This window comes from Dryobates pubescens, chromosome 11 (assembly GCF_014839835.1).
Source record: "Dryobates pubescens isolate bDryPub1 chromosome 11, bDryPub1.pri, whole genome shotgun sequence".
In the NCBI taxonomy this organism is placed as follows: Eukaryota; Metazoa; Chordata; class Aves; order Piciformes; family Picidae; genus Dryobates; species Dryobates pubescens.
In genome coordinates, this window is record NC_071622.1 from 5,653,821 (window position 1) to 5,676,117 (window position 22,297).

Here is a 22,297-nt window from a genome sequence, read left to right on the forward strand (position 1 = left end):
GGAACAACAGCACTACTGCCCCACATCTGATTGTGATTTGATACTGGCCTGAATCTAGGTCCAAAGCAGGGGAAAGACAAATGGTCACCAAAGCTGATGGTGCTTATATATGCCCAAAGAGTTAGGTGGTGTTGGATGATAGGTTGGACACGATGATCTTGAAGGTCTCTTCCAACCTGGTCTATTCTGTTCTATTCTGTTCTATTCTATTCTATTCTATTCTATTCTATTCCATTCCATTCCATTCCATTCCATTCCATTCCATTCCATTCTATTCTATTCTATATTCACAACTCTGGCACCATGCCTCTGCCCAACATATTTGTCTGAATATATTAAAAAAAACAGTAAATAATAAACCAAAGTACTTTAAGGTAGTGCTGTGTTCATATCTTTTCAGCTGAACTTTGGCAGTAAGCCCCAAATGTGATAAAAGACTCTGCACCAACATATTTTGCTTTTATCTTACTTTTCCTCAGACAAAACTGAGAGTAGAACACAGATTTTTGGCACGTGGTGGATGAATATTTCTAAGCTAAAGTATGTTGTTAGCATGAGATTCAACACATTGAAGTGCAGGGTTCTACACACTGGCCACAACAACCCCATGCAGTGCTGCAGGCTGGGCTCAGAGTGGCTGGAGAGCGACCAGGCAGAAAGGGACCTGGGGGTACTGGTTGATAGTAGGCTGAACATGAGCCAGCAGTGTGCCCAGGCAGCCAGGAGGTCCAATGGCATCCTGGCGTGCATCAGGAATAGTGTGGCCAGCAGGAGCAGGGAGGTCATTCTGCCCTGTACCCAGCACTGGTTAGGCCACACCTTGAATCCTGTGTCCAGTTCTGGGCCCCTCAGTTTAGGAAAGATGTTGAGATGCTGGAAGGTGTCCAGAGAAGGGCAACAAAGCTGGGGAGGGGTTTGGAGCACAGCCCTGTGAGGAGAGGCTGAGGGAGCTGGGGTTGCTTAGCCTGAAGAAGAGGAGGCTCAGGGGAGACCTTACTGCTCTCTACAACTACCTGAAGGGAGGTTGTCGCCAGGTGGGGGTTGGTCTCTTCTCCCAGGCAACCAGCACCAGAACAAGAGGACACAGTCTCAAGCTGTGCCAGGGGAGGTTTAGGCTGGATGTTAGGAAGAAGTTCTTCATAGAAAGAGAGATTGGCCATTGGGATGTGCTGCCCAGGGAGGTGGTGGAGTCACCATCACTGGAGTTGTTTAAAAAGAGACTGGTTGGGGCACTTGGTGCCATGGTTTAGTTGCTTAGATGGTGTTAGGTGATAGGTTGGACTTGATGATCTTGAAGGTCTTTTCCAACCTGGTTAATTCTATTCTATTCTATTCTATTCTATTCTATTCTATTCTATTCTATTCTATTCTATTCTATTCTATTCCATTCCATTCCATTCCATTCTATTCTATTCTATTCCATTCTATTCTATTCTATTCTCATTTGCTAATACTTACAGCAGAATCCCAACCTTCTTCCACAAAGGATCTGTGGGAAGAGAGGTTACTACCGAGAATCATCTTGGACTTTAGGATCTTCCTTTGGGTCCAGCTAGATTCAAACAGTGCTTTGTAACATCAAGTCTGGAAGTCTTGCTGTCCCCATTTTACAGATGGACTTTTGAGAGACAGGAGAAACAAAGCCAAATGCTTCAAAGACACTTAGTGGAGGTTAAGTGCTGAGTTTCCTTTGAAGGTCTAAACCCAAATGACATGCAAGAGATTTGTATTGCCCATGGGAGCAGAACCATTTTTTCAGGGTAGTGTCATAACCACTCCACAATCCTTCCTCGTTTTTTCTTCCCAGAGCTTCCACTGACTTCAAAGGTGAAGAATTATGGCCCACATCCCACAGCACTGTGAGCTCAGCCGTGTGTGCAGAGCTTTACCCACACGTACATTCCGTCAGGGATGCTGATTCAACTAAAATTACACAGGCAGTGCAGAGGGGAAGAAATTGCTACAAGGCTGGGACTTAGTTTCTTTTTTCTCCCTCCCCTCACATTCTCTTCCTTTAGCCTCAGAAGCTTAGCTATGTGTACCTAATGACTGCATTTGGGGTCTGTCTGTGCTGTTCATAGGAGAGCTGTAACTCAAAGTAAATAGGAACAGGGGAAAAAATGAGTTCTGGCTGCTTCAGGCAAACAAGATATTCTTTCCTTTGAGCACCTCTGAATAAAATGCATTTCTGAGTTTCCCTGAGCAATATGTGGTTTGTGTATTAGTTTTATATCCATGAATTGGTTGAAGTCTCAGAAAACTGCATGGCTTGCAGGGAGTGGACACAAAGAATCTGTTTCTCTCTTGTCATGTGTATCCACTGCAAAGTGAGTGCACTGTCTTTTCCTGCTGACCCAGCTGCTGCTGTCCTGGATGAGCAGCAAAATGAGAAAGTAAGATTTTTCAACAGCCACATCATGGCACTGTACACTTAAGTACTAGTAGCAGTATTCAGCTATTACCAAGAGGTCAGTCCCTCACCTGCTGGCACAGCAGGTGTCTCATCCACCCACTCAATTCAAAGCAACAAATGCTCCTCATTAAAATTAATATTTACACTGAATGGAACCAAAAACATTTGATGAAGTGTAGGAGAGAAGGTGCATCCCTCTAGAATAGAATAAAGCAGGTTGGAAGAGACCTTCAAGATCATCACATCCAACCTATCAACCTATCCAACCCACCTAAAAAATTAAACCATGGCACCAAGCACCCCATCAAGTCTCCTCCTGAACACCTCCAATGATGGCGACTCCACCACCTCCCCAGGCAGCCCATTCCAATGGGCAATCACTCTCTCTGTATAGAACTTCTTCCTAACATCCAGCCTAAACCTCCCCTGGTGCAGCCTGAGACTGTGTCCTCTTGTTCTGGTGCTGGCTGCCTGGGAGAAGAGACCAACCTCCACCTGTCTGCAACCTCCCTTCGGGTAGTTGTGGAGAGTGATAAGGTCTCCCCTGAGCCTCCTCTTCTCCAGGCTAAGCAACCCCAGCTCCCTCAGCCTCTCCTCATAGGGCTTGTGTTCCAAACCCCTCACCAACTTTGTTGCCCTTCTTTGGACACCTTCCAGCAAGTCAACCTCCTTCCTAAACTGAGGGGCCCAGAACTGGACACAGGACTCATGGTGTGGCCTGACCAGTGCAGTGTACAGGGGGAGAATGACCTCCCTGCTCCTGCTGGCCACACTGTTCCTGATTGTGGTGGGTTGAGAGAGGGCTTAGCTCTCCCTCCTCCACAGAGTAAGAAACCACAGCTAACTCAGTCGAAGAGCAAAAGCTATATATTTACAAGCATATATGGAAAGCAGGTTATATATAGCACAATATATACAGGTATTTACAATATATACACAGAAATACACAGCAAAGACAAATAACACAACAAAAATCCCTCCCCGAGGGAGGGATCCCCTCCTTGGAAGCCCCTCTCTCCCCCCCCTACCTCCCTTTTTCCCCAAAAAGGGGTTAGAGAGAGAGAAAGGCAAGTTACTAAGGAGAAGAGTTGTTAGCAAGCTTCAAAAGCCCACGCAGGATTAGTGTTTGCTTATCTGAAGGCCAACTCCAGCAGTTCGCAGAAGAAGCAGGCAGGGAGAACAGGCTGAAACCTCCAACTTCCCCAACTCCCAAACCGAACTGAACTGAGGAAAAAAAAAATTCCAACTGCTCTACAATCTAAAGCTGAATTTTTGTTTATCAACCAATGAAATTCGTTTAGAATATCAGAATGTTTTGGTTCTAGTACCAAAAACATTAGCCAGTGTGTTCCAGCAGTGTTTGTTCTTAAAGGCACAGCCTCAAACGACCATACTGATGCAGGCCAGATGCTGCATTCCTTAGTTCATCCTTTTAAAACAACCTATTTTCTGGTTAGTCTTTTGGGTTTTTGGGGTTTTTTGTGTGTGTTGTTTTTGGTTTGGTTTGGTTTGGTTTGGTTTGTGATTTTTTCCCAGATTAAAAAAGCCCTTAAATTTCGGCTGCAGTTAACAGCTTCCTATTTGCATGTGGCTGTTTCTTGACTTCCTGATCCCTGTCTGGTGGTTAGGAACCCAAATGGTTTCTTAAAACAACAGGAGTAGCTGCCTTCTTGAAGCCAGGCATGGTGTATATCACCAACTGTGGAAAGGAACCATGATACAGAATGGAGAGGAGGTGATTAATGGGGCCAGTGTCATAGCTCACGGTGTGGTTGCACTGCTATGTGTGGGCATACTTACTTCAAGCATTTCTCTTCTCTCCTCTGCCACACACATGCACACATGCATGCATGCTTTATTTTTGCCAGTGTAAGGGCAGTCATTAGAAATACAGGATTCCACAAGGTGCAACAAGACCTGTAGCTGATAATGTGCCACTGGAGGTGTTGCCTGCCCTTGCCTTGCTTTTTGGACAAGCATGAGGAATGTCAACAAAACCCAGTCCTTGGGTTTAAATTCATCTCTCTTTCCCACAGAAAAGGAAGAAAGGGAGGGGGAAATGGCTTCTTTTTGTGGTCTGTGTTTTAAATTAGATAAAGAGGAGGAAGAAACTTTAGGGATTGCAAGAGATGGAGTTGCACAAGCTGAAGAAAGGTGCTTTCCTTCTTGGCAGACACCCTCTTGGTCAAGGTCTGAGCACAAATCCTGTGCTTGGGCTATCTAGACATTCAGCATTAAAGCTTTCCCCTGGTAGGAGTGGAATGCACAAAGCCATTTGATCCCCTAGCATTTCCCCTAGCATTGCTGCTGCTGCTGCTTTTAGGAAGAATAGATTGTCCTCACAGGCAATGCTGTCACATACCTTCCCCAGAGCATCTCAGGTTATTTGTGACCAGGTCCCCTCAGTTCCCAGCCTTCACTTCCCTTCAAACAAAAGCCAGGAAGAAAAGACTTCTCTTATGTGGATGCTGAGATGTTGCCATAAAATGTCACCTTCCACATTAGTCTCTGAATGCTCCCCTGACTTGGCTACTTGAAGCCATCAAACACAGAGCTTCAATACTAAGGAGATACAAAGGCTTGTGATACCTGCTTGGACTAACTGATTTACAGCTTGGCATGGCAGAGGTTATTGCAAGTATAAAATGGCATCTCATGCTTCAGACTTTATTCCTATAATAAAAATCTCTCCCTGCCTTTCACCAGGAATTGAATCCTTTGCTGTTGGAGCCAGCAGCATTTTTACCCCTCTGATGCTGGCAGGCTCCTGTGTCCCTCTGAGACAAACACACAGTCTTGCCAGACATGGAGGCAGCTTCCTTGTGTAGTAACAGGAAACTGGTGTCTCCAATAGGTCTGGCTTAATGGGACTTATTATTTGTTGAGTGCTGGCAAAGGGCTAAACTGAAAACAAGGTGCAAAGTACTTGCCATGCTCTGAGGAGTTCACAAGATGCACTGACAAAGCCAAGCCATGCTGGCAAGCCTGGAGGTAGGAATGACTCAGGGTAATGCAACTGAACCCTTAAGAAGGAATGTGCTGTGAGAAATCTGGTCACTTGGCAAAGCACATTGCAAAGTCTTTTGGGCAGTCAGAGATCTTGCAGGTTCATGTGGACCAGGAGGTGGGGCAGGTCACTGCCAGCAGCAGTGTTAACTCTAGACACATGGGATTCGATGACTCAGATGTGATGCCCATTTCTGTCTCACACAGCTGAGTACAACCTTTGATGGGAATCCAGAGCAAGACCTAGATTTGGCCTTCTGCATAATGCATGGTGAGAAATCGCCACTGCTCAGTCCTCAACACATTAGGAGAGCTGTAGATGAGGCTACAATGAAAAATCTTTCAGAGGAGCTGCTGGGAGGATGGAATCAGTTCTTTCCCTAAGACTTTCTGAGTGCTTTTAGAGAAGGCACTATGAGTAAAGAGAGAGGGAAGGGACAAAAACTGTTGTGATTAAATGATGTGGCCAGGTGGGGAGTTAAGAAGTGTGCTGAAAAAATCCAAAGACTAAAGGCAAGAACAGGTATTTGGTATAATGGAAAGCCAGAGAAAGAATTGCAACTGTTCTTGCCATCAAGTGTTGCAGCACATTGAGTGAGGGATGTTCTCCTTGTGGACTGTGGATGAACATCATTACCACCAACTCACACTGACACTGGAAATCCCAGTGGCTTTACATGTACCTGGGGACTCAAATCTGAATCTGACTTTTCCAGTTGCAGCTGCTTTCCAGTGGTAAAGCACAAAACATTGCCAGAAGGTGCGTGGGTCCTCACAGCAGTCATCAAACACTGCCCACTTTCAGCACATCTCTGCTCAGCCCATAAGCTCCATGATAGACCTTGGACCCTCACCATCTCGAGTTGCCTGTCTTCATAATCAGAGACTTCTGGCTTGTCTGTCCATTGTAGTTTGAGTTAGCTCATTCCTGGGTCTGCTGTCTTGATTAGAATGGTCCTGGGGGTTAAGCATTTCTTCTGTGTCTATAATGCCTCTTCCCAAAATACCCACAGGGACTGAAGGAGCAGCTCTTGTGAAAATCCCTTCCTCAGAACTAGCAGGAGCATTCCAGGGATTTATGTGTTGCAATGCATGGCCTTTTTTTCTGGTGAGACCTAGCAGCTCCTAAAGTGGAAAGAAAAATGAAGGAGTTTACCCTGTTTACATATTTTTATGTCTGGATTTGCTGTCCTTTCCTAGTTTTGTAGCTGTTAGGTTGCTAAAAAGGAGCACATACAAGCCAAATCTTGCAGTCTTTACTCAAGGTGGTGGTGCCCTTGGCTGAGAACACAGGGCTTGTCCTGGCATTACGTAGCCAATTAACTATGCTGAACAAGCAGAGAATGAAAGCTTTAGTAACTCACCCAAATGTAATATCTAAAGCTACATTCTGCTGAAGGAAGAGAGAAAAATTCAAGTGAACCTGTTTTATTTGGTAAAATACTAGCTTCATTTTTTCTTCTCTTTCTAGAGCTCTCAGAACCTCACAAGCTTTCATCCTCCAGGGTTTGGGGCTTTGTGGGTTTTATGTTTCAGGGTTGGGGTTTTTGTGGGGGCTTTGCTTGTTTGGGGCTTTATTTTGCTTGGTTGGTGGGGGGTTGGGCTGATTTCTTTTATTGGTTTGGTTTGTGTTTTTTTTGGGTAGGCTAGTAATGCTCAGGTGGTTTAAATAAGGCTTGATGAAGACAGATGGTCTTTGGGGGATTACTTAAGCACTCTCACCTGAGCTGTAGTCTCTCTCTTTCTCCCTCCATTTTAGGTCCCGAACTTCATCAACACAACGCTCCCACCTCACGAGCAGGTAACAGCTCAGGAGATAGACAGCTACTTCAGACAGGAGCTCATCTACAAGAGAAATGAGAGGATGGGGAAAAGAGTGATGGCACTTTTAAGGGAGAACACAGACAAGAGCTTCTTCTTTGCCTTTGGAGCAGGTATGGCAAAAAAAATTCTCTTTTACTGGGTTATCATGATTGGAGGTAAATGGATTGGAATGCTTCAGGATTTTCTTTCTTGCCCTGTAGAAGGATTTCTTAGTACAATTCCCTGTGAAGCAGAAAGGCTTTTGCTTGTCTAAATCTACTTCTAAGAGGCAGTGAGTTGGTGTAGGGGGTGGGTCAGGGTCCAACCAGGCCATGGGCAGGCTGCACTCCTCTGTTTACTATCCAGTTGTACAAATGTGAAGCTGGTGATGCTCTTCATGCTGTTGTGTTTGTTTACTTCCCAGTCCAGCCTGTAGGCTGCTTGGATTATGTTCACACCATGGTTGTGTGCCTCTGAATTTGTAAGCCCAGGTAGTGCTGGCAGTGCCTGTGGGAACACAAGCCTTGCTGTGGCACAGGCACGTGCGTGGGTCACTGCAGGGCTAGGCTTTCAAATCCTCTGGGGTTGTTGTAGTTAGACTTCCTCAATGGATGACTTGCCTATCTTGGTGGTGTGTCTGTGCAGGCTGGCTGCTTTTAGAGCTTGCACACGTGCATGAGCCATGTGTGTACTTAAACAGCAGCATTTAAGTCATTAAATAAAAATCCAATGTGTCTTGCTGCCTGTTTGAACTCTCTCTATGGAGTCTGCAGAACAGAGAAGCCTATAGTACTTGGGAGACTCTGTGACAGCACATGCTACTGTCCTTTCTCACCACCCCCACCCCCCTTTTTTTATAGAGTTCCCATTTCTGTGTGGTGAGACTATAAATGGTAACTGTTCAGGCCTCAATTCAGCAAGGGTCCTGAGCCCCAGCTGAAGTGGCTCTTTGAGCTCCCTTGACTTCAAGGCAGCCTGAGATTGTCGTGCTGAGAACTGATCTGCTCCTCCTGCTCCCTCTCCTTGACAATTTCTCATTTCTGACAGAACTTTGCTTCTCATCCCGTGGCTCTCCCGATGACCTTTGGCAGCCACTCGCCTTTCACTGCTCACTTCAGTGGGAATTTTGATTAAAGGCTGTGGGGTTTAGCAGAGATATGTGCATTTTCATGTAGTTATATTTATTTTATTTGTGAGTGTATCCAGACTGAATTTTCCCAAGCTTATTTAATCTCAGACTTGCCTGGTATTTCTGTCCACACAGTTTTGCTTAAACTGTTTTTGCATTAGGGGAAAATACATCATGGTGATTCGTAATTGGACAGGGAGTCATAAAAAACAACTTGTCTAACAGATGGAGCGAGGCTTATCAGGAGTGATCAAACATGATGGCTTTGGTGTAGTCTCCAGTTTTGGAAGTCCCTTCAGCAGTATATGCTGAAGCTGGGAGGATGAAATGAGCCTAGTTGCCTACCTTAAAGGAGGTTGTAGACAGGTGGAGGTAGGTCTCTTCTCCCAGGCAACCAGCACCAGAACAAGAGCACACAGTCTCAAGCTGCACCAGGGGAGGTTCGGACTGGAGGTTAGGAAAAAGCTCTACACAGAGAGAGTGATTGCCCATTGGAATGTGCTGCCCAGGGAGGTGGTGGAGTCACCATCATTGGAGGTGTTCAGGAAGAGACTTGATAGGGTGCTTGGTTGCATGGTTTAGTTGATTAGGTGGTGTTGGATGATAGGTTAGACTCTATGATCTTGAAGGTCTCTTCTAACTTGGTTTATTATATTCTGCTTGCCCTGTTTTGTGTATGCTCTTCCTGAGCATCAGTTACAGACAGCTCACAGCTTGAGACAAGATCTTGGTTGAAATGACTCCTGTATCCAATCCACTACAGCTACTCATATGTGCTAATAGCAGAAATTAAGCGAATGGATGCTGATTGCACATTATTCTATACAAACAGTTGTGGGAGGTTTGAGTTTTCATTCCCTGTCCCTGTTGCAGAGGGGAAAGCTAGCTTATAAAAAGCAAGTCTTATTTCATCCTTTGCTCTCCATTTTTGGTGATGCTGAAAAGTGCCTTTGTTGCTGGGTTATTTCTTGTTCCCAACACTTGACTGTAGCAGGACAGAACAGACACATGGAGCCAGAGTTGTTGAAAACCAGGATGCAGGACACACCAGGGAAAGGTTGGGTTTTTTTTGTTTGGGTTCTTTGTTCAAGCATCCTTCTGGCCTGGCTTACTAAAACAGACCATCACTATTTTAAGTACAATCAATTCTTACTCTCTTCTCTGGGGTGTTTGGGTTTTTTTTTTTCCTTCATTCAGTAAGTACTGAGAAAATTATTCACTTCCTGATGAAAAATCTTCAGTGTGGCCAAAATACAAACAAGTTCATTTTCTTTTGTGATTCAAATGCAGTTTTGCTCTTGAAGGTTTGTGTTGGTTTGATCTTTATTTATTTTTTTCATACACTGAATTGTAGGAGTGGCTTTTATTGATCATAGAATCAACAAGGTTGGAAAATACCTTGGAGATCATCAAGTCCAACCTATCACCCAACACCTCGTGACTAACTAAACCATGGCACCAAGTGCCACGTCCAGTCCCTTTTTGAACACCTCCAGTGATGTTGACTCCACCACCTCCCTGGGCAGCACATTCCAATGGCAAATTACTCTTTCTGGGAAGGACTTTCTCCTCACCTCCAGCCTAGATTTCCCCTGGTGCAGCTTGAGACTGTGTGCTCTTGTTCTGGTGCTGGTTGCCTGGGAGAAGAGACCAACCCTCACCTGGCTACAACTTTCCTTCAGGTAGTTGGAGAGAGCAGTAAGGTCTCCCCTGAGCCTCCTCTTCTCCAGGCTGAGCAACCCCAGCTCCCTCAGCCTCTCCTCACAGGGCTGTGCTCCAGACCTCTCACCAGCCTCGTTGCCCTTCTCTCTCTATTTTGCTATGTGCCATTTAGAGCTGAGCTGCTGTAAGACCTCAGGGTGCATCATAGGAGAGGTGGCTCAGAGTCTGCTCTCTGAGCATGAGGCTGTGGGACCTCCAAGTACTCAAACAAGTCCTGGGGGTAAAGGAGTGGAAATGGAACAGGCATTTGAACATCCAGGCAAGCTGGGATAAAACAGGGTTTAGATCCCTGAAGTGAAACAAAGCATTTTTATGCATCTGAAAGATTTTATTATTTTGCATTCCAGTTAGAGGTATTAAAATAGAAAGATCACACAATTCTAAATGGAGCTTTTCAGCTTTCTGCCATTTTTAAAAACTAAAGTGTGTGCTTTTCAGTGGATTTCCCTCCTTCCCCAACTTCCATGGCATTTACTCACAATTTAAATGCATTGGAGTCGGTCAGACTTCTAATTTATTCCTTTATAAAACACGTAGAAGTGAAAATAGCCATTTATTCTTTCTATATTCATTTCTTTCTCCTCTCCAAGAAAAATACAGGCTTTGGGGTAAAATGGGACCCAGCTCTGTACACTTCATTCTTTTCCTGCCAGGGTTTACCTTATTCAGACTCGCTGTGAAAATCTCACCATCCCTATATTCACAGTAACTGTACTCCAGTAATGAAACAGCATTTATTGTTTGCACAGTTAAATGATATTTTGGGGGGGGGGGGTAACAGACATGGTAATTTTTCCCCCTTTGAATGAATAAAAGTAGGTCCATAGAGTACATACAGGCTGGGGTCAGAGTGGCTGGAGAGCGGCCAGGTAGAGAGGGACCTGGGGCTGCTGGTTGATGGTGGGCTGAACATGAGCCTGCAGTATGCCCAGGCAGCCAAGAGGGCCAATGGCATCCTGGCCTGCATCAGGAACAGTATGGCCAGCAGGAGCAGGGAGGTCATTCTGCCCCTGTACACTGCACTGGTTAGGCCACACCTCGAGTCCTGTGTGCAGTTCTGGGCCCCTCAGTTTAGGAAGGAGGTTGACTTGCTGGAGCGTGTCCAGAGAAGGGCAACGAAGTTGGTGAGGGGTTTGGAACACAAGCCCTATGAGGACAGGCTGAGGGAGCTGGGGTTGCTTAGCCTGGAGAAAAGGAGGCTCAGGGGAGACTTTCTTGCTCTCTACAACTACCTGAAGGGGGGTTGTAGACAGGCAGAGGTTGGTCTCTTCTCCCAGGCAGCCAGCACCAGAACAAGAGGGCACAGTCTCAGGCTGCACCAGGGGAGGTTTAGGCTGGATGTTAGGAAGAAGTTCTATACAGAGAGAGTGATTGCCCATTGTAATGGGCTGCCCGGGGAGGTGATGGAGTCACCATCATTGGAGGTGTTCAGGAGGAGACTTGATGGGGTGCTTGGTGCCATGGCTTAGTTGTTTAGGTGGGTTGGATTGGTTGATGGGTTGGACTTGATCTTGAAGGTCTCTTCCAACCTGGTTTATTCTATACTTTCAAGTAAAAATTGGGGGCTTGCTTGGTTTTCATGTTTTGAAAATCCAGCCTGGAATCCTAGGAGTTATTAATCCATAGTAACAGTGAAGCACCTCAGACTTGATATACACAAACATGTTATAAAGGTCCATTTACAGTCCAGAGAGAGAGATGCAGCCAAGAGCACATGGGCTGTTAAAAAAAGAAAAGAGTTAATATTTTGGCAGCTAAGACTATACACATGAAGTCAATGTTTAAGAAAGGGGGGGGGGGGAAAAATCACTCTGGTTTATTTCATTTTTATGGGCAAATAATTTTCAAGTAACACTTATGATAACAGATGGATAAATTTATGTCTGCAGTTAATTTGAACGATAATTTCCTTTAGGATGTTTTACTTGCTTGCATTTCATTCCTCCTTTTTTTATGAGAGCTGTCAGTTTTGTGGCTGAGAAGTTGAATTTACTGTGCTAGAAATTGGGATGCTGCTCCAGTTCACAGAGTTTATTAGCAGCCAAATCAGTAGGCTTAAAGGCAGTGGGTTTGGTTGTTTTAAATAGTAAATTTTACATAATAAATATATCACGGAGAATATTGTTTCAGTGCTGAGAGGGCTGAAATGCAAGTACCATAGCATCTCTCACAGCAAGAGGGGAATCAAACTGTCTCTGGATCACAGTCCTGCAGAGGAGGAATGCACATAATTTCCCACCCCACTAGGTCCAGGCAGCCTCCTGCAGCTGAGAGGTCAGAGAAGACCTGGGCTGTTGTCTGTGGTGTGGTGGAAGCCTTTTCTGAACACCTCCAGGCATGTTAATTCCACCACCTCCCTGGGCAGCACATTCCAATGGCCAATCGCTCTTCCTGGGAAGAACTTTCTCCTCACCTCCAGCCTAAACCTCCCTGGCACAGCTTGAGACTGTGTCCTCTTGTTCTGGTGCTGGTTGCCCGGGAGAAGAAACCAATCCCCACCTGTCCACAACCTCCTTTTGGGTAGTTGTAGAGATCAATAAGGTCTCCCCTGAGCCTCCACTCCACCAGGCTAAGCACCCCCAGCTCCTTCAGCCTCTCCTCATAGGGTTTGTGCTCAAGACCTGTCCCCAGCCTTGTTGCCCTTCTCTGGACACATTCCAGTATCTCAATATCCTTCTTAAATTGAGGAGCCCAGAACTGGACACAGGACTCAACGTGTTACTTCTTTGGCTAAAAAAGTGACCCAAACTGAGAGGGAACATAATCCCTGTTGAGTTGGGTAGGGGAGAAAAATGAGGGGAAGTGGAGTTGTGGTGTTTTTTTCCCCCTTTGTTACTGGAAACCATTTTTCTACTCAGTAGTTTGGGAAAGGAAGTGATGGTTACTATACGTAGCTTAAACACAAGTAATTAAAACCCAGAGAGCCTTTGTGCAAGCCATTAGCACCTGCCACCAGATTTGGCACTCTGGCTCACATATGTTACTTGAAAGTGCGGGTTTTTGTTGGTTTTATTTTCAAGAGGGAAATGCCTGGAGGCAGCCATCCAACTGCACACTGAGGGCCAGGGATTTACAGATGTTGAATATGCAAATAGTTGGTTTGCACCCCGAGCTGACACAATGTTGTGTGCAAATCGGGTACGGCGTTACACCCGCTGTTGCACCGCTAAGAACCAACTCAACCTCGCATGGGAAATCCAGCCCTTCATCTGTAGAGGACTGTGTAGCTCTTTCCTATTTCCATTCTTTGTCTTGGATCCTCTGTAAAGCATAAAAGAAGGGGGGGGGGGGGGAAGGAAACCAATTGCAGGCTGGAATATAAAGAGACTTTATCCCCTGGGTCAGACGTCCCGGTCCAGCGCTGATTAGTGGTGCTACTGACATCACCAGCACAGTTCATCAGCGGCTTGTCTCAGCGGAGCAAGAAGTTGGCGACCAGGAGGTTGAACTTGGCGGGCCTACAAAAGAGAAGAAAAGGGTGAATTAACAGTTTGCAGATGCCTGAATTCCCTCTGCTCATGTTTACTTGGGCATCCAGATGCTTATAGCGGGGCCGGCCTGGTTTTGTGTGTGGACTTCTTTCACTCTTGGTCTTTTTAAGACAAAATGTCACTTTGCTTTTTTTAAAAATAGACTTGCATGCAAATGTTGACCAAACCCATGTCACCGATTCATTCCAAGGTCAGCATTCAAAAGGCAATGGATGATTCCCTTTTCAGGGGCTCTGCTGTAAATCAGAAGATGCTCCGCCGGGGAGAAGCTTGTTCCAAGTGCAAATCCTGCCTGCAGCTTTTTAAAGTTAAAAAAAAAATAAATAACAAAAATCAAGAGAACTTTGGAAATGCACATGGATTGTTCTAGAATAGGGGTGTTTGGAAGCCTCTGAATATTTGCTTTTCACCTGATGCTTAAATCAGCAAAGCGAGTGCCTGAGTTAGGGAAGCCAAAATAAACCTGCCTGCAGTACCCTATTGTGAAAAGGGAACTGCTCTTCCAAAGGCTGGGTCTTGTAATTCTTATTTGAGGAATAGCTCTTCTTGTAGAAGGATATTAACCATATAAAACCAGCACAGTATATGCAATGGTGAGAGCTGTCTGGAGGCTGCTCTCCCCTGAACCAACCGAGGAAGGCAAGGGACATAGCAAGGGAAAGAACAGATCGGTGTAATTGAGTCTGCGCTTTGCTGCTTCTCTTGGTGTGTTGCCCCCTAAGCTGCTGGGGGAAGCTAGGCCAGCCCTGGAGTCTCTTTGGTAGTCCACTGGAGAATTCATTGTCCTCTATGGAGTGTCCTGCTTGGTCACTTCTCACAAATGTTTTCATCAGTGCTCCTCTGAAGGGGAGTACAGACCCAAACCCAAGCCTTTACGTTTGCTAGTTGCAAGTAAATGTTAAAAGCAAGTAAAATGGGCCTTGCAAACCTCAGTGAATATATCAGCCATCTTTAGTCTAATTCTTCCTATGAGGAATGGGGAATGAGGAAGGTTGCCTGTATACAGTAGGGTTTTGGTTTAAAGAAATGCATACATTAATGTCAGCTCCTCTGGGTCCCTGACATTTTCATCTCGTATTTATTATTACGCCTGTGCCAAATTCTAATGAATAAGTCTAATTCTGCCTCCCTGTTCTCAAAGAAAAGAAATCTATGTTGGCCCCTCCTGTCCTATAATCTAGAGATTTTTTTGGCTATGCCCTTGCTGTATTTCTCATCAGCATTTGAGATGTGAAAACACAGGCATAATTCAAGAAATTTTCTCTTTTTCTGAACTGCAAAGACTCATGAAAGATTTACACCCAAGCTTAAGTACTCTGCTGAACAGGAATGGGTGTAAATGTGGGATGAAATACCTTCACCCACGCACATATGCAAGAGCTTGCTGTGGATCCACAGGCCACCCTGTAAGCTCTCAGGAGACCAAGCAGAGGTCCTATATAACTCTAGATTTCATAACGGGAGTGTTGAAATCAATACATGAATGCCACGTAATTCATCACTTTCCATCCCAGAAGTGTCTCATCAGAAAATTCCCAACCAGCTGTAACACTGCTATGGGGAAGATTTTAAAAGGGCACTATGAAGAACCCAAGGACTCTCAACGTTTCACTAACACTGAGGCTTATGTGGCATGTGTTTGTGGAAAAGCAAACAGGCTACAGACTGCAGAGGATCCCAGGATCTTGTCTCAGCTGGGATACTTTTGTGTGCTACTTGCAGTGGTTAAGATGCATGTCGTTGTCCCAGGACAGAAGGAAATGTTGGCTCTTCAGCATCAGAAGCTGGTGTGCTAGCTCAAATCCTTCAGCAGTGTTTCATGTTAGTGCAAGTTGACAGGGTTGGCATGGCTTCATGTTGCTTTCTGTGGCCCTTTTTGCCTGGGTGCTTACTCTGCTAGAGGGGCATGGATGTCCCAAAGCATCCTAGAACATTATAGCTGTATCCCCTGCAGCTCCACTGTCAGAGCCTCAGGCTGTTAGAGCGGGAGCTGGGAAGGGAATTCAGTAGAGCAAGGAAGCAGATTGGACTGCTCGTGGTGTTGGTCTGCTACAGGTTCAAGGCATTTCTGACCAGGTTGAAGGCCAAATTGCAGAAGGACTGCATATGGAGAAGAACTAGTGATCATCTTGATACACTGGAAAGACAGGGCATGGCTGCTGGCTAGAGTTAGCTGTTTTGCAAAAGTAGATGTGAAGCTGAAAGCTTTAAAAAGCTTGGCTGTAATTTATGTGGATTTCTTGAGAATTTTTACTGGTATGGAAACTGGGACTGGAAATCTCATTAAAATGGGCGTTCTTGTGAGAGTTCCAGGTTTTCTTGGTCATGGCTATGCCAGGAATACCATCAGAACAAACTTGCTGAGAAAGGATTTATGGATTTGGGATCAGATCCTATTCTCACTGAGTTAATGGTAGTTCTGCAACTGACATCAAGGTGACTGGCATGTGCACCTGGATGAGACAACGCTCATTTGTCATTCCAGTTCTTTAATCTAGGCTGCTGCTTTAACATTACTGGAAAACATCAATACCCTCTTTATAAGCCTATTAAATCCCAGTTCCATTGTTATTTTTTCTGGTAGATCAGAAGAGATGTGTTAAGGAAAAGAAAACATGTGTGCAATATACCTCTGCCCCCCAGTATTTAAATATCAGAAATGTAATGTGAAGAGAGAATTACTTAGAGAGGCAGAAGGGAACTAATTAGAGCTCCAGCCAGCAAGAAGAGACGTCGTAAACTTTAGTTATTCGCTTCTCTTAGACATTCAAAACACAATTTCTGCCACTGTTCAGCTTTATTATAGAGGACTGTAGAAAGCAACAGAGGTCTGTTGGACTAAACTGCTCTGGTGGCAACTAAAACTGGGCTCAAGCCCAAGTCCAATAGCTAAGCTGCTCTCTGAAGTTGGAAAAAGTTTGGGTTCATAACTGAATCTCAGCACCCTTCCTGCTGTGTGCAATTGACCTAATGAAACCCAGAGTCTGGACTTGAGTGATGGGGAGTGAGAAGCAACTGCAACCCATGGAAATTGCTGCTGTTTCAAATTGGTGGGTTGTTTTTTTTTTTAAAGATTAGTAAGAAAATTTGAAAATATGGGAATTATTAACAAAAATGGAGAGCAGTTATGTGCTGGTGCTGGAGTGCTGCTTTTGGTTGAAGCTCCAGACCTGTGACTGCTGGAAGCCTACAGGTGACTAGCTTCGAAGTAAGTAGCCCCAGAAGTCTAACTCTTGGAAGACAGGTTTGATGAAGAGTTGTGAACTGAAACATGGCAAAATACTGTTTCAGAACTGCCAGGCTCCACTCAATCTCCTCTGCAGTAAGCAAGGATGTCCTCAACTAGATCAGGTTGCCCAGAGCCCTCTTGAGCTTCACCTTGAGTATCTCCAGGGAGGGGGCCTCAACCACCTCCCTGGGCAACCCATTCCAGTGTTCCACCACCCTCATGGTAAAGAACCTGTTCCTAATATGCAATCTAAATCTGCTCTTCTCTGGTTTGAAACCATTGCCCCTTTTCCTATCACCACAGGCCTTTGTAAGCAGTCTCTCTCCATCCTTCTTACAGACCCTCTTCAGGTGCTGAAAGGTTTCTATTAGGTCTCCCCAGAGCCTTCTCTTCTTCAGGCTGGATGACCCCAGCTCCTTCAGCCTGTCTTTGTAGCAGAGGTGTTCCACCCTCCTAATTATTTTTGTGGCCGTCTTCTGGACCCTGTCCATCAGGTCCATGTCCTTCCTGTGTTGAGCTGAGCACAGTGCTCCGGGTGGGATCTTAGCAGAGCAGAGCAAAGTGGCAGAATCACTTCTCTCAAGGTACTTTTCAAGAGATGTTCAATGACTCCTACCAAATACTTTGCAGAGGGGCCTTGACAGGCTGGACAGGTGGGCAGAGTCCAACGGCATGAGATTTAATACATCCAAGTGCAGAGCTACAGGCTGGGCTCAGTGGCTGGAGAGCGGCCAGGCAGAGACAGACCTAGGGGTGCTGGTTGTGAGCCTGCAGTGTGCCCAGGCAGCCAGGAGGGCCAATGGCATCCTGGTCTGCATCAGGAACAGTGTGGCCAGCGGGAACAGGGAGGTCATTGTGCCCCTGTACACTGCACTGGTTAGGCTGCACCTCGAGTCCTGTGTGCAGTTCTGGGCCCCTCAGTTTAGGAAGGAGGTTGACTTGCTGGAGCATGTCCAGAGAAGGGCAACGAAGTTGGTGAGGGGCTTGGAACACAGGCCCTATGAGGACAGGCTGAGGGAGCTGGGGTTGCTTAGCCTGGAGAAGAGGAGGCTCAGGGGTGACCTTATTGCTCTCTACAACTACCTGAAGGGAGGTTGTAGACAGGCGGAGGTTGGTCTCTTCTCCCAGGCAACCAGCACCAGAACAAGAGGACACAGTCTCAGGCTGTGCCAGGGGAGGTTTGGCTGGATGTTAGGAGCGAGTTCTACACAGAGAGAGTGATTGCCCATTGGAATGGGCTGCCTGGGGAGGTGGTGGAGTCGCCATCACTGGAGATGTTCAGGAGGAGACTTGATAGGGTGCTTGGTTGCATGGTTTAGTTGGTTGGGTGGTGTTGGATGACAGGTTGGCCACGATGATCTTGAAGGTCTCTTCCAACCTGGTTTATTCTATTCTAAGTGAAAACATTGCTCTGCTAGAGAACTTTCAAACACCTTTTTAATCCAAACAACATTTTGGTGGAGTTCATCTTTGGTTCTGTCCCTGGCACAGGAGTAAAACCTCCACCATTTTCCTGGAATGATGTTGCAGGACTGAAACCTCTGTAACTTGTATCTAAAACAAATAATGGGAGTATTTTTAGTATTCCTCCTGCACGTTGTTATGGGAAATACCTTAAATACTGAGGTTTGCAAACTTTTAAAAAATTGTATTTATATACTGAAGGGAAATGGAGAGAAAAATCAAATGCCTCCACTGGGTTAACTCTGTCTGAAATCCAGCACCGGTATTTTAGTATTTATACAGAATTCACATTCACTTTGCGTTTTTCCTTGAGGTGTTTGAGGTACAGTGAAACTGCTGTGAGGTTCTTATCACTTAGCAATCTGGTCTGCTTCCAGTTGAGAATTTTGCAGTACCTCTCACTGGGAGGATTGGTTTAAAAGGAACAGAAATCTGCCAAAGAAATAAAGACTTCATTATTGACATCAATGCTATTTTTAATCTGATTTCCTAAGGAAATGAGGCTTAAGCAGTCGCTGTGTTTGTGAGCAGGCATGTGTGTATATAGGTGTGTGTGAATGTCTTTCCCTCTAGTAAATTTTTCATCTCTTGGCTGATTATAACCAAACCTGACAGATGGCTAGAGTCTCCAAGATAATAAGTTCTTGCATGCTTCATGAAAATAAGTGATTGGATGGAAGAAAAAATAAATCCATGGTGCACATCCACTGGAAGAGCACAGCATGAGCCCAACTTTTATTAGATCTCAGAGAATCACCGTGGGAGAGGGAAGTGAGAGACATCTCCACGGACAACTGCACTTCATTGGTCCCTCTGCAAGCGTGAGGATGTAGTGTGGGGTACATATATTGGTCATGTCATGATTTGAATGTGAAATGGTGATGTTTACAGTAAATACTTAGCATCTAGAGTACCTCAGGAGCCACATGTGACCTCTGGTCTGCCCTCTAACAAGATATTCATTCTCAAGGCCAGAGCAATATCGGGGAGAGCAGGGTTGTAAATGTGACTGAGGCATGGCTCCAGGAGTCTCTATAAACCTAATGAGTCGTGGACACTCAAACTGTGCAGCCCAATACCAGTAATTGGTCAAGTGTGCCATCAACCATGCCCAAAAATGTTCTTAAGTAGCCAAGGGGTGAAAAGAGCATCAGAAACTCCTAGGAATCCAGAAGGCAGCCTAGGGCAACATTCCTATGTGCAGAGTTCAGGAACACCTTCCCCAGAATCAAGGTCATTCCCTTGAGAGCTGAAACAGCTTGACAGCAATGGGGAACAAAATTAAGAAACAAAGGAAGGAGTAAAGCATGACCTTTTTTCCAGCATCCACTTCTCAGACAAGGGCATGGTTGTCACTAAGCATTTAGAGAAGATGCTCAGAAAATGTTGTGATGAGAACAGTACTTGAAACCTTTCCAGAGCAAAGTGTAGATGGGGATCAGAAAACTCAAGCCAAAGCTGGTTCTTAATTTGATTCTGTTTTTGCCTTGAGATTGAAAATTATGTCTGTATGTTGAGGTGGGAGTCTCCCTCTTGAACTGTAGGTGTCTGAAAGTTTGGTGCATCTTCTGTTGCAAGATCAACAGGTTCTTTTCAAACCCCCCAGAGAACAAATCCTCCCATTTATCTCAGATTCAGATTTTAAGATGGAAATAATTGCCCTCTGGAGACATCTTTCCACTGACTACAGAGGAAACTTAGAAACTGGCTTCCAACAGATGACTGACTTTCAGATGAGTGGGATTAATTGAACCCTGAGAGTAGGAGTCAAGAATTCAGGGTGTTTTGTCCTTACCTCTACCTGACCTTGAGCAAGCTGCTCGGAGTACTAAGAGCTCCCTGAGCAATGTTTTCATTGCTGGCAATGGCAGAGCCTTATTAGTCCTGAAAAAAAATTGCAAGCAGGAGACTGACATGTGATTGCTTTCCGTCATGCTTTGGAGAGCATCTTAGCGTGTACTCTAAGGGAAAAGGAAGCCCTGTGCCTTTGGAAAACTTGTCTGGGGCTAGGCCTTCTTGTGGAGAGGGGAAAGCTGTCACCCCCCCAAAGCAGTGTGCAACTTTTGCATCTCATGTGGTACAGCTGAAGCCCAAAGTTGGCCAAGCATTTTGTAAACGATTCAGATGCCCCCTCATGACCCCAGCACTCGGAGCAAACTGTCCATCGTTGTCACTGCGCTGAAGAGATCAGGTCAGGCGTGCAGAAGTGTAAAGCATTTCCATCTTCCCTCACGTTTTGGCTGGAGGGAGAGGAAGCCGTTTTGGTGCATGGGCAGTCATTTACATACCTAACCTGCCTGGAGATGTGTGAAGGAAACAAGCAGTGAGAAGAGTCTCTTTCTCTTCATGGAGGTCACTTATATCTTTTGAAAGAGAAGTGGCAAACAGGCAAACCCAAGAAAATCCTGAGACATCCCATGTGTCTGCTTTATTTTGTTTTCCCCCACTGTTCCCTTAAAGCACCAACCAGGCTAACTGTGTAAGTGCTGTCCATGAGTGATGCAGAGCTGGGTGCCCTTTGAAACACCTTCCTTGTCTTTTTGCATGCAAGAATTGGGAAAATAGGGGGTGGTGGGGGTGGTGTGCATGTATTGTTTTGGTGATTTAACATTATGGAAAGACTCAGCAGGCAGCGTCCCCTGTGGGGCCACTGACCATGACCACAGTAATTATTCAGCACCTCCCTGAAACATCAGCATCTTAGAAGTTGTCTTCCTGAATTTACATTCCCGGTTCAATCCTCTCCCCCACAATAAAAGCGCCAGTGTTGGCTTGCCGTTAACTGCGCTGCGCAGCGCTCCTGTCGCGAGCGAGCTCTTCCTCCTAGCCTTTTTTCTGTTGTTCTTAATACCTGCCAATCAGCCCACTTGCCTTTCCCCAAAGTTTGTTGTCTTTGCAGTTGGTCGCAGCGTGAGCTAGCAAAAGGCTGGCTGAGCTTGACGGGGCATTCTGTTAGCCTAACCCTAACACACGATCTTCCACCTCCCAGGCGCACAAAGGGCCTTTTCACCGGCCCGCCGCAGCTCGAAGATTCCATTTCACGTGTTACAATTAATCTGTATTTATTGCCACTTATCTTAAAGGGCTGACAATATCAAGGGTTTAAAAGGTGCTTTTAATGTCAAACTGGGTCAATTAAAACTCTACTTAAAATATTTGCAAAACTTCTAGCCTGAAAGTTGCCCCCTCGGTCTGCTGGTAACCAAAATGTTTTAAACAAACACACCCAGCGTGAGGAGACTGACATTTGGTGACATTCCCCTGGATATTGAAGGTCTCTTCCAACCTGGTTTATTCTATGTATTCTATATTTTAGTAGAATCCAGGATTGATTTCCATAGTTCTGCATTCAATTGCCTTTCTTTTTGTATATAAAATGAGAAAAATGAGTATTTCAGGTAATTATAAATGTTTGAAAGATTGGTTTGATTAATTTAAAACAAATAAAGTCAAAACTTTTCATCCTGGAGCAGACTATTGGGTTGAGCAATCTGATCTCCAGAGGGACCTGGACAGATGGGCAGAGTCCAACATGATGGCATTCAACAAGTCCAAGGGCTGGGTGCTGCGCTTTGGCCACAGCAACCCCATGCAGTGCTACAGGGTGGGGTTGGAGTGGCTGGGGAGCAGCCAGGCAGGAAGGGACCTGGGGGTGCTGGTTGACAGCCAGCTGAACATGAGCCAGCAGCGTGCCCAGGTGAGCAGGAAGGCCAATGGCATCCTGGTCTGTATCAGGAATAGTGTGGCCAGCAGGAGCAGGGAAGTCATTGTGCCCCTGTACTCTGCACTGGTTAGGCCATACCTTGAGTCCTGTGTCCAGTTCTCAGCTCCTCAATTTAAGAATGACATTGAGACACTTGAGCATGTCCAGAGAAGGGCAAGAAGGCTGGGGAGGGGTCTTGAGCACAAGCCCTATGAGGAGAGGCTGAGGGAGCTGAGGTTGTTCAGGCTGGAGAAGAGGAGGTTCAGGGGAGAATGTTATTGCTCTCGCCAACTACCTGAAAGTAGGTTGTAGCCAGGAGGGGGGTGGTCTCTTCTCC

At 45.6% G+C, this 22,297-nt stretch overlaps 1 protein-coding gene across 1 annotated transcript in view; it reads left to right on the forward strand.

Moving 5' to 3' along the window:
• TRABD2B (TraB domain containing 2B) overlaps positions 1–22,297 on the forward strand; it is a 329,959-nt gene that overhangs the window by 188,043 nt on the left and 119,619 nt on the right. The window contains exon 4 of the mRNA XM_054165237.1: positions 7,179–7,353. Coding sequence (XP_054021212.1) covers positions 7,179–7,353 — 175 coding nt within the window. The remainder of the gene's footprint in view (positions 1–7,178; positions 7,354–22,297) is intronic.